The sequence below is a fragment of the Falco peregrinus genome, chromosome 3, assembly GCF_023634155.1.
Source record: "Falco peregrinus isolate bFalPer1 chromosome 3, bFalPer1.pri, whole genome shotgun sequence".
Lineage (NCBI taxonomy): Eukaryota > Metazoa > Chordata > Aves > Falconiformes > Falconidae > Falco > Falco peregrinus.
In genome coordinates this window covers 29,222,479-29,235,070 of record NC_073723.1, presented here as the reverse complement: position 1 = coordinate 29,235,070, position 12,592 = coordinate 29,222,479, and the positions used below count along the sequence as shown (strand labels likewise).

Sequence of the window (12,592 nt, the reverse complement as noted above, 5' to 3'; positions counted from 1 at the left end):
AAGTATTTCACTTGCCAAATGGGTCAAACACAGTGGAGTCAATGCAGCTTGACCACTGCCATCACCATCGGGACTGAGTCTTGCTGTCAGAAGAGCTATCCCAGAACGGCAGGCTCATAGCAGGGGCTGGTTTTGAAATGGTCAGGCATACTGAAATTTCTGTTTTGTTTCTGCTTAGGCAATGAGAAGAGCTTAGTGACAGCTTTCCAACAACCAAAATTAGAGAACTATTCAAGGTCTTAGGAGGCAGGAAAAGGAAATAGCACACAAGTTCACAGAAGAGCTATTTTGAGAAAAAAAAGTCTGTATCTACCCACACAGCAACTGCAGCTACTGAGGCTACTCAGTAGCCTGCTATGTTGCTTTGGATATCTGGATGAAGATGGGCGTTATCTGAGGAAGGGAAGTCTGCGCAAAAATAGCAGGAAGCAGAGTTGAGAGAGACTGATGCTTTTTTGTTGAAAAGCTCAATGGAAAGCATGAACACATGACAACAGTGAAAGAACAAACCCCACTAGACAGATGCTGGGCACAGTGCTTAAGGCATTACTGGAATGCACTCAAAGATGATGGGGATGTGGCTACTCAGAAAAGCCCATATAGAATGAAAGCTTTGTAAAATTTGGCTTGGCTGTACATTCAAATGGGTGTATCTTAGGATGAAAAATAGTTTCTTGCTTTTGTTACTGAGTTTACAACATACATTGAGACAGAGAGACCCGAGAGAGCCATGGCTTACTGTGTTCTTCCTCTGTGAGGATGATCCCCACAGCAAGCCATGTACCTGTTGGCAGGATAGTATGAGTGATGGTTATTATTCAATGATAATGCAAATATTTTTGTGATATTTAAAATACACAAATTAAAAATCAATGGCATGTTTTAGAAGAGATCCCAAAGCTTATTGCAAATTAATGCCATAGACAGGAAACAGATTGAGGTAACTTTTGGGGAGGAAAATGACAATTGTCCATACAACAAGCTTGTCAGAGAATGAGGAATACTAAGGTCAGCTCAATTGGTCAGTGTTTTTCGTTCTGTTTAGTGTGAAAAGTGGCAACTCTCATCAGGAACTATTTACAGAAAATGTCTTGATGACTCCTGCAGGCTATGGCTCAAACTCCTGTAATGTCAGTTGGTATCTCTCCAAGAAGTAATTTACTTCCCGATGCACTTCTTGAAGATATAACCCACCCATTACCAAGCCTTGCCATCAGCAGTCTCAGCTCTAGGGTACCATGGTGATTAATACTTGAGGAATGTCTGAAAAGGGTTTGCACGCTGTGGAGGAACAGGACAGTTGGGCTATGCCTAACACAAACTGTTCCTGCTCTCAGCTGGGGAACACTAGGCTACACATTCTGCAGAACATGGACACTCTTTGTAAAATGGTGAATCATGTTCTACTGATAGGAAGAAGGCAAGAACCAGAAGACTGTAGAGAAGCACGAAGTCACTGCTTAAGGCCAGATACAGCTTTCAGGTAAATGGATATTTAAATCCAGAGTAACTCCATCAACACTGAATCTATGTCATATTTGCCTAATTGTAGTTTGACAGAACTGGCCCCTGATCTTCCATGCTGTACTTTCCTTTTCTTTTTTCCCCTGTCCGGTTTTTTTGGTGTTTTTTTTGTTGTTGTTGTTGGTTTTGTTTTTTTTTTTTAAATCCTTTCTCAAGACCCACCAGCCAGACTTGCACTGGTTTAGTCCATTCCATTCACATCCGTGTTTACATTCTTTCTGTACTTGCCCTGTATTTTTCTCAAACGTAATACAGTTAAGCACATAAATACTGTCTACTCAAAACAACCTTGTTTTCACACATCCCAGTCTCTCTCACAGCGTTAGAAAGCTCCTGTTACATCTTTTTTCCCCCAAGTCACTACAATGGTTCAAAGAAAGGGGGGCATGTTAAAACAAGCAGCACAAAGAATTGGGGTGCCTTGGTGTAGTTTCTGACACCACTCATAGCTAGTGGGCTGGATCTATTGTCCCTCAAGTCAACGACAGTCTTTCTGATAAAAGAACAGTATCAGATCAGTTATACGGTGATGGTCACTGACTGGCATCCTTGCACTCAGACCTCAGGACAACTGAAAGTTTTCAGATGAGTCCAGCTATCCAAGCAGCTTAAGAACCAAGCGGCAGATCTTGCAGCTGGGGCTGCCAGCGTGCTACCTGCCACCAGCACAACCCAGTTCTACTCTTCAGGAGTTCAGGAGGTGGATTTCAATGTGGCTACAGGAATTTTTACTATTGTGCATTTCACAATCCAAAGCTCTGGTTTTGACCCATAACATTTATGCTACACAGCTCCAGAAGCTCACTGCATGCGCCCACTGACAGAGGAATCTGGGGTATGTCCTTAAAGATTGCACTGCCATTAGCTGGAACAGGAGCCAGTCCCTCTCAAAAATCCAGTACCTGCAAGGTCTCTGAAAGTCTTTTGTGATGACAACCTCATGCACATCAGCCTTTTTGGAACTACACTGCCTATGACTTACAAAGTCTGTGCTGGACTCTGTCCTTCATTGTTAGCATAGGGGAAAAAAGTTGCTGGGTACATGAATTAAGAAAACAGCACAGAATTTATGATTTCCCTTTTTAATATCCATTAAGTAATCGTGGCAGGATAACATTTCTTTCTCACAAGAAGGCCTTCAGTAATACAATATAGTATTACATTACTGTAATTTAGTCATATAAATATATTACAATTTATAATTTATTGTAATTCTAAATAATTCAGTGATAAAAATTAGGAATAAACATGGAAAGTAAAGACAAAGCCCCTGAAAACTCATGAGGCCAGGTACCAATACAATGGGGCGAGGGAACTACAGAACTGAATTCTAATTTTATTTAAAAAAGAATCATGCTTCATTATTCCCAATGTGACAGTATTTTTCCTTGCCTGATCACACGGCTTTTTATTTGGTGTAAGTCACTTGTTATATAGAAACACACATCTAGTCTGGTTCATTTAGACTTTCTGTTTTCTACTTAGCTGAGATGGCTAATCAACTCTCTCTTCCCTATGGAGGGCTGGCTTTACTTTCATTTGCTTTCCAATACGCTATGCAGAATAACTTTCCTGCTTTCAGGACTTGGTCTTCAAACCGCCTCATTACTAAAATTCTAAATAACTTTTTTTTTTTTTCCTGTTTCCCGATACAAAGAAAATGCATTCACAGGTTAAAACTGAAGATGTTGCAAGCAGAGACTAAGCGTTTTAATCAGTATTTAATTTAGCTAGATAACTGAACACTGAGTAGCCAAGTTCCAATGCATTAACAATTATCTTGCACCTCTTAGTTTTACAAGCAGTTTTTACCAATAGAAGCACTGTTGCTGAATTCCCGCGCATTAGTACCTGCACCTGCAAGGACTGAAAGAACAGGCCAGAGGCTTGCACTTATTATATAGCTCTTTTCTTAAAATTGCTTAGGAAAGCAGTAAGATCATTTGGCTGTAAAACCACCTCTTCCAAAACTTAAGCTTATTTTGGTGTTGCAGAGAGCTGAACGAACCTAAACTGAAAGAGCTTTCGGAAAGCCTCAGCCTGCTCATCAGTACAGTTCAACCAACTCTATCATCTAGACTCACAAAGGCAGGCAAGCACCTCATCTTAGAGCTGGTTCATTAAAAAAACCCAACAAAACAACAACCCAGCTGTTGTGTGTGACTTCACACACAGACAGGGCAGGAGGCTGATGAGGGGACACACTGACTAAAATCTGCCTGAGCTGGTGATTTGTAATGGTAAAGAAATTCATTTGTTTACAAATTGTAACAACTCCTGGAAGAGTATTTTGCAAAAGGAAACAGGTGATCTCTTTAGAAGAGGAATCTACATTTTTCACAGGGTTTTAAAGATGCTTATAGTCTGCCGGTGACAGCATTTCAGCAATGTAACTCAGCTTACCCATCTCTGCACAAATTCCCAGAGTAACTGTCAATCAGTATTCCCATGCTTTTGTGTTTCTATCATAAATTATAACCAAATATTTACATGCACAGAACTGGTAAGACAAAATCCACTGGATAAGTGACCTAAGTTCTTGCTAAGACAGGATAAGTGACCTAAGGTATTGCTAAGGCACAGCAGTACCTCTGACGAACTGATGAGCTGCTCATATCCAAAAATACTTTTCTGGACTGTGAATGGTTGATGAGTTGCCTGCAATTCACACAGCTGAAAGACAGTTCTGTTTGTTAGATAGCTTTATCAATCTCTACTGATCTCTCTGTGTACAACCAGCCTCAAGACAATGAAGACGGGCAATTCCATAGTTGAAAGCTGGAGTAACGTTGCTTCAGTGGAGTTACTCCGGATTTACAGTGGGGAAAGCGAGACTGCAATCTGCACAACTAATAGGGAGTTAGCAAGTCCTTTTCTCACCTTCCCTGCCACACCGTGCCCACCCACCCCCATCCCCAAAAAAGAATGAGGCTAATAAAAATGATACTGGATCAAAAGTAAAGTGAAGTGACTGTTACACACAGTTAACACTGCACACAGTGTTCTCATAAAGAACAGGGAGTTTCCACCTGGGAAATTCCCTCAAACTCTATGTTTATCCTCATGAAAGATGAGCCAGCAGCCAAGTAAGGGAATGCAAAGGACGCAACTGATCTAAAAGAAGATGTACCTTTGATTGCAGAGGGAGAAAGATTTTTCTAGAATCACAATTACTATTATTTTTAAATTTAACAATCAGTGTAACAGATCTCTTGGTGGTCTATGTGCCCAACAGAGGCCAAGACACGAACACCCAGTGAGAGACGTTCACACTTCATCTTGCCCCAGCTCAGTGCAATAAAATCTGTGGTAAAGGATATTTTATAAAGCACAGCACAGTAGAAAATCTAAATCAATGAAGCTTACACAGGAGCTCTAAGACTGCCTAACTCATACCTCTTGTAGCTCTAAGAATGCCCTTTAGTCTGGCTGTTTCCATACTAGATAGGTGTCACTGATGTTAGCTCTGTTACATCAAGAGCCCCACCAAAATCAAGGCAACATTTCTAGGCAGCTTTTTACAATGCAGCAGCTTGAAAACCGGCATTTTGTTCCCAGAGTCCAACACTATGCACAGTGAAAGCAATGAGTTTTGCAGCCAAAATAAAGCCTTGTAAAGTGCTACCTGCCATCAGGACCTTGAATTCCCTTTACTCTTCCTCCCTCCTGTCTCTCAGTGGATTCTTGATTGCTTCTTCTTCCCCCGCTCCCGCCCTTTGAAGTTCCCTGAACTTGTTCCTTCTGGAAACCCGGAGACATGTTGGGCCACCAGCCCCTGTCTGCTCTGAGAACAAATACTTGCCTCCTCCGTAGCTGTGAGGGGTTTTGGCACTAACCTCTACTGCACAGGACCAGGTGCTAGCAAGGGCCGTACAGGACCTGAATCAGACCTTGAAGATATGATCCTGGGTGAGGGCCTGGACCGGCAACCGAGCGAGCAGACTTGAAAATGCTATGGGAAAGAACGAAGCCCCTTTGCAAAAACTCATCTTCACCCTGTGAAAATTACAGTAACTGGGATTGGAGCAGTCTGAGCAAAGGAGCTCTATAGCTAGTCCAAGACACGGCTGGAGAACACTCCCCTAGCTTCCTGCACACAAACATGCAATGTCTGGCCTGACTTCTGAGACTGGGTGCTGGATTTAGGACCTGGCCATCAAGTGCTGTCGTTAAATGATGTGCTAAGAGTGGAGAAATGTCACTGAACAGCTTCCAAAGCTCCAGTTCCATAGCTCACACATCCTCTTGCTGCCAAACTTGTTTCCAGAATGAAAGCTGATCCCCTGCTCAACAGGGAAATGCGAGAGCCCTTACATCCACCAGAAAGAAGAAAGGGAAGTGCCTTGGTCACAATCCTTCCTAATCTGCCTATACCGAATTGCAGCCAGAGGCACTGACCCTGGGAATGGGTTTCTTAAAAACTGTTTTTTTTTTAAAACAGCAGACACCTGGCTCAGCTTCTGTATTTCAGTTGTCTTCCATTTCTATTATGCCTAGCTGAAAACAGGCAGGTCTCCCACACCTGGCTGCGATTCTGGATCTGCATCATCTCTGGACTGCTCTTACCCACAGCCACTGAAATCAACGGGATTTCACACACTGGTGCAGGAGTCTCAGCCGGAGAGTGATGATCTAAGATCAGAGCTTTTGTCTACAAGTCATGCATGCCTAAGAGTGCTAAAGAATAGGAAACAAGATTAATAACTGACACATCAAGGAATTATACTCCTTTGTCATTAGATTATGCTTAGAATATATTGGGTAAAATGAATATAATTACTTAAGAGTAAAAAAGCGTACAGGCTATCAGTACCAATATTTATTTTTAAATATCTTTTAATGCATATTAATGGCAACACCGCTCAAAGATTGATAGATTACACTGATTTTACTGGTGGGGAAGCAGAGGTTAAGTAAGTTTTTTAAGGCCACACAGCAAGTAAGTGCTTAGATTTATAACTCACAATCAGGCCATCAGGCCATGCTGACTCACTGTGGAATGCATGTTTCCAGCACGCTCGTAAGGGACAAGAGGAAGCAAAAGGAACAAAAGGTACAGATAAAGTAAGCATTAATTCTAAAGCAGAAATGTTTCAGCTATTCAAAAAAACGAGAGTCAACTTCTGTTGAAGTTGTCATACCTCACCAGTGCATTAGCCAGAAACAAGAGCACTAGAATAACACAAGGGAAATTGTTCTGACAGTGGTTTTAACAAAAGTGAAAGACACAACAACCTTATATCATGAGATTTCTAGTACAAAGAAAACCTAGTATGTGATTGAGATTTCACATGAAATTTATGGAGATTTATCCCAAGGTAGCTTTAAAGTTCAGAGAAGCCAGAACTGTTCCTTTCCATGCAGATCCTTGCACCCACAAGACTGTAAGAAACCAGTAGTGGTACTGTTATTCTAGCCTCTGGAAGAGTGTTTCTATGCTACTGCTCTATATCATGAAAGACTGCTCCTCAGTATCTGACATATCTGTATGTACTGGAACATTTAGAAAAAACAAACCTGTTTTAAGCAAGTCAAGAATTTAAATATTCATTTACTCCTCTTAAATATTTTAGGAAAACTAAGAATATTAAAAGGAACTGACCCTGCAATTTCAAAGATCTTTTGCCAGACATTAACCAAGATGAGTGTGAAAGCAAGTACTGATTACGTGACAATACTATAACCAGACCGTCTGGAATCTGGCTCTGGAGTGGGAATAAAGAATTCATTTCCATTCCATTAAGAGTCTCCATCCATAAAAAGTTCATTTCCCTTTACAGGTAAACAGAAGGGAGATGCCCAACCTGACACAGCTCCTGAATAATCAGACAGGGCTTGTAAAGGCCTTAAATGCACTGAGCAGTTCAAGCTGCAAACTGCCTGCTCCACGCACCCTCCTCCAACTGCATCTCATTTACGCTTATGCAGCTTATGTCATGGGATAAATCCCAACTTACTGCTGGCAGATTCAACACAGTACCCACAACAATATTTTTTTTGAACTGAAGGAGAGGTACAGACTGAGATTCAAGGCACAAAATATCAACACCCCCACACACACTCCCCAAAAGTAGAGAATACAGAACTGAATGGCCCTATTTGAACCTGGCTTTGGTTAAAGTCAAGCAGCTGAAAGAGCTCCTGATCCAATACCCACACGTAAAAAATAGATAGGGAAATCACAAATTCTGATACTTAATTTAGAACCTGACATTCTAAACTTACTCTGTGGGTAGTTAAGTCAGAACCAGACGCTACTCCTGCTGTGCACTACCATTTCAGCGCCACAGCCTTCTGAGTCCCAGTATACAGAAACACCTTAAATGATGTTACAAATAAAATTCACAAAAACCTTATCAGTTTTAGTCAAGAGGAAAACCTCCAATTCTGCTTATGTTTCTTGTTACAAAACTGGGCATGTTTTGCTCATTTTGAGTGCTCCGGTAAAATGACACTTAGGTATCTATAACTGGAAGAATGAAAATGAAAAGATTTTCTCAAAACTGTTCTTTTTGCCAGGAGCATGTCTGTGTCTGCCCAGTTTTCCTCAGAAACATCTGCAGTTTCTAAGGAAGTTGCTAATCTCTCTCTCTGAATCTTTCTCTTGACTTTTTTTGATTCATTACTTGCAGCATTCTTCCTTCATGTGCCAAAAAGTCACACTGAACCTCAGATCCTAATGCTTGCTTGCCTACAAAAAAACCCCAAACAAACCCCAAACTGAGTGAACTTACTAGCATAAAATATTTTTAATGAAGAAAACATGCTTAATCTTGTGCCCCAGTGGCTCCCACATATGGTCTGTGGCCTCCAAACTGCTTGCTAACTGCCTGTGCAGAGATAACAGACTGCACAGCACCAACTCCTCTTCCTCTCCTCCCACGGCTGTACCAGGTGCAGCCTTGTCTCATCTGTGAAGCGACAAGGCACAGCTGAAAAAGCCGAGGTATGTTCATAAACCATGCTAGATGTGCAGCTGGTGCTACCAGCTCACTGATGCTTGGCAGTAACTGGCAACCACACTGGTCTCATCTCTTAACATCTGTTTTGGCCTCAGTAGGCTCTCTGTCCTACATCTAAAGTCTTGTAAAAGAAGGGGAGTGTCTCAGTAGTGTATGTCCGCTCCAGAGGCTATTTCAGCATCCTCTATATGCTCAGCATAAGTCTATCACAGAGCCGCAGCCAAAAGAAGGGTGGTAAACCTGGGGCATTGCTGTATGCCCTTCTTGTGATCTGTGCCGCTGCTGTAGGGGACAAGAGTCCGGAGGCTACAATGGAGCAGAGTTGTAATGTTAGTAATAAAGCTACAATGTTCATGGAGCAGAGACTGGTCTCCATCCAGTCCCACTGTCCTCACAAGTGGTGCACCGACTCCTCATCTCCACTGACCTAAACCAAGCTCAGATTGTTCACAGGTCAGATTATGGACGTTTTCTACTGAAATCTGAAGCAATCCACACATTACTTAGTTTCAGTTAATGCACGTACAGCATTAGAGAAAGGAAGTAAAACTGAAAACAAGGTGCATACAACAAGGTTAGCTTCTTGTATCTTTATTACAGAAAAGTGTAAATTTAAAAGACAACAACTACTTACAGCAGTGACCTGGTGAATTAGAGCCAGATGATAACCCTCTCTCCAAAATACGGTGTCTTGCATCCCATAAAGAGCTTTCAGCATAGACTAGGCTAGGCAAATAAAAATACCTGGTAAAGAATGATGGTTCAAGATGGGGAACAGTGTGCTGTAAGCAACCAAGACAACAAAATGGAAAGAAGTTATAGGGAAGAAATATGTTTTATGAAGAGAATCCTTGGCCCATAAGAAATGTGGTAAATCTCAAGCCTACATGAAGCACAACAGAGGCATGGAGTGGAGGGCAGGAGATGGAACGATGGGGAGAGGCAGAGTTAGGAAGAATGCAGTGGGTGTGAGAGTAAATTTCTGGTGGGGCTATCTGGCACAGCTTCCCAATTCAGATCCTTGGGGTCAGATGCATGCTAGCACTAGTGCCCAGGCAGGGAAGCACATTGGGAATAAAGTAGCAGGTGCCTGGGTGCCAGCAGGAGGTGAAGACTGTGGCCTTGTACCCTTACGTTAGTTAAGATTTAAAAACTGACTTGCAGCTAGATTGCTTTCTTGCCTTAAAAATATGTGTAAAGTATTCCTAATTGCTCTATTGCAGCATAGCTTGTTGCCTGGAGGAGAGAAGAGCTTTCAAAACTGTACACCTTTGAATTTCAGAACATACATAAAGGCCAAAAGTTTCTACAAAGCTTCTGTCCTTCTGGAAGAGTGACTCCAAATGCCCAATGTGAAATTCCCTGGGTCCTGAAAAGCCTGAAAATGCAGGGAATAGACACCTCTCTTAAGTGCCAGATCGCCTTTTAATTCTGCAAGTGTTTGCTCTGTCTACAGAGGCTTTCTGGAGAACCAGGTTAAGCCAAGGCCAACAGTTCACCGAACTATTGTTGCATTTCACATGAAAAATGGACAAAACTACCAAGTCCTTAACTAAACAAACTGTACCATGGTAGAAAATCAGTTGCTCACTTCGCAAAGCAGACAGCGTAACTAAAAACCAAAGAGAATTGACTAACGTTTTGAAACTGAAGAACCCACTTATTATCAGAATAATGGCGCTTGGTGGGTGAAGCACACTTTTGCGAGGTAGTTAATGTCATCAACACTTCCCAAACTGTATCACTGAGACAAAGCAAATATGTCAGTAAGTCAGTAAACCGAGTGAAAACAGAGCTCATGGTATACTAAATACCAATCTGATGACAAATGACAAAAACCAGAATTCCTTAAATCAGACTTACTTCAAACTGATCTCACTGGAAGCCTTGCTTGCTATCCCTAAACCTCCTTTTGGCATAGGAGTGCACAGAGTAAGGACACACACATACTCATCATCTGTGCGGATTTGCAGGCTGTAATTCTAGTAAACATTAGATTTTTTTTTAAAAAAAAACGTTCCTTGAACTTTGAAAGACTAAAGCTTTCACTTCTATTACAATTAAAATTTTTGAAAACAGTCTTCAGTTCAAGCCCCATGTTAACCACTGGTGTTCATCAACTAAGACAAGGATTCAAACCAATACCATAAATGGGAAAAACACCAGTTCTGTAAGGAAAACGTCTGGCAGGATTGAGCAGTCCCCATACAAGTTGCCATGACTTTCAGTGGGGTAGTCCATTATTCTTTATGTCCGCCACAGAAACTGTGCTTGTCAGCTTAAATCTATGATGTCTACATACCTCATTTTTTGTCGGAAAATATCTGCACCAAAACAAACCAAGCCAGATGTTCAGCCCGCAATAAGACAACAACATGAGGACAAGCATATGGCATTTCAGTTCTTACATCCTAGCAGAAATCCACTATCGTTATTAACTAGTTTTGTTTCAATATGCACGCTTCATTAAGCCAGCACAAACCCTAAACATCACTACCTTCACACCACTGCAAGGCTATGTGAGCCCTTCTACTAGAAAACTTACCTGCCAGAGATAACGTTATTTGAAAAATTCTTCATACTAAGGAATTCGGCTCAATAAGGAATTCATATTCTACAGTTCAAAACAGATTTACTATCATTTTCTTCTTGCTCTGCATTAAGAGAATATCTGTTCTTTTTTCTTTGGCCAAGGAAAATGAGGTATTATTGCATATACTTGATCCTTCATCTGGATTCCTGCCTTCTGATATTTAGATAAACATAATTTAATACACCAGAAATATTTAATGTTTTACAAAGAGCTTCTGTTCACATTTGGTAAAACTTCTTTTGCTAACCTATGTGCAGAAAGATTCTCGTATAAGAGGAACCAGTTTGGCTCCCACATGAGCAGCTGTTAATGTAGGCACCCATTCAAACATGCAGTTGTCTGAAATAGCAGCACTCTAGACGTTGAAAGTCAAGAAGGACCAGCTCAGGTTGCGGGGCTGCACAGCCACCCCTGTGAAATGGTGTAATCACAAGCCAGTGAAATGCTTCTCCTGCTAGGAGGCTATCACTGGTCACTCCTCACACTTCTTAAAAGCATTGGGATTGGCCTTTAAACAGTGATTCATGAAGGTATCACACTGCTCTGCCTCCCTTGCTGTCCGTCTTGGCTCACCACATTCACTTCCCTCCTATTTTCTGCAAACCATACATACCACACAACAAATTCTGCTCCAAACATCTCCTCGTTTTTCCTTATCCAGAAGGTAGTTTAAAATCACAAATGGAAGGAACGTGTCACTTGAAGCCACGGTTGTGACTTATTCACATTTTGACTTGAGAAGCTCTGATTTGTAGCTTTTTAGTTATGGCAATTTCCAGTAGATTCCCCATTCCCTTGGCAGCAATGAAGAACAATAGCTTTGTCTCATCACAGTCTTTAGGAAATATTGGTTGCTTAATGTCTAGTTACAACAGTGATTTACAAAATATAAATGCCTACAGCAGAGACGCAGTTTTCAGGGTTCTGCAAACAGACTGCTTCAGCTGCAACATGAGAGCGTTAGTTCTGCTTTGCATAAAAGCACAGACTAGACCAGATCACTGTCAGTCGGAGACTTCTAGTTTTCTTCTCAGATTTCTCTGGCAGCATGACCCTGGGAACATTTCGCCTCCCAGCAATAAATAGCAAAGAACTACCAATTAGTTGCATTTCCTAATACTGTGTATTTTAAGTGTTCCTCCTTTGAAGCATTTGCAAGAGCAGCATAGAAGGAGCCAGGCAACACACAAGTCAGCTGAAGTACTTAAATATAACAACAGGTGCATTATACTAACCTGCAAGTGCAGGTACAGAATTATCTCTACTGTCACCAGAAATTAATTTCATAATATTAACATAGATTCCAGATCCATGATTCAGCGGTATTTCAGCACTTACAAAGTTCACAGAGAACTGCAGGTTATGAAACTGCAAAGACATTTGAATTCTTCTAGAAAGCCCTGACACCAGCAATGAGAAATGTAGTAACAATTGGCAACAACAATTTCCATAACATTTTGGATCACTTTGGAAATTTTACAATCTACAAGGATTAATGTTGAGATGTAAGAAA

General features: G+C 41.3%; 1 protein-coding gene across 1 annotated transcript in view; it reads right to left on the bottom strand.

Moving 5' to 3' along the window:
- The window catches only part of ANKRD46 (ankyrin repeat domain 46), a 52,432-nt gene that overhangs the window by 16,090 nt on the left and 23,750 nt on the right, over positions 1 to 12,592 (bottom strand). Inside the window, exon 4 of the mRNA XM_055798754.1 lies at positions 740 to 784. Within this exon, the coding sequence (XP_055654729.1) occupies positions 740 to 784 (45 nt within the window). The remainder of the gene's footprint in view (positions 1 to 739; positions 785 to 12,592) is intronic.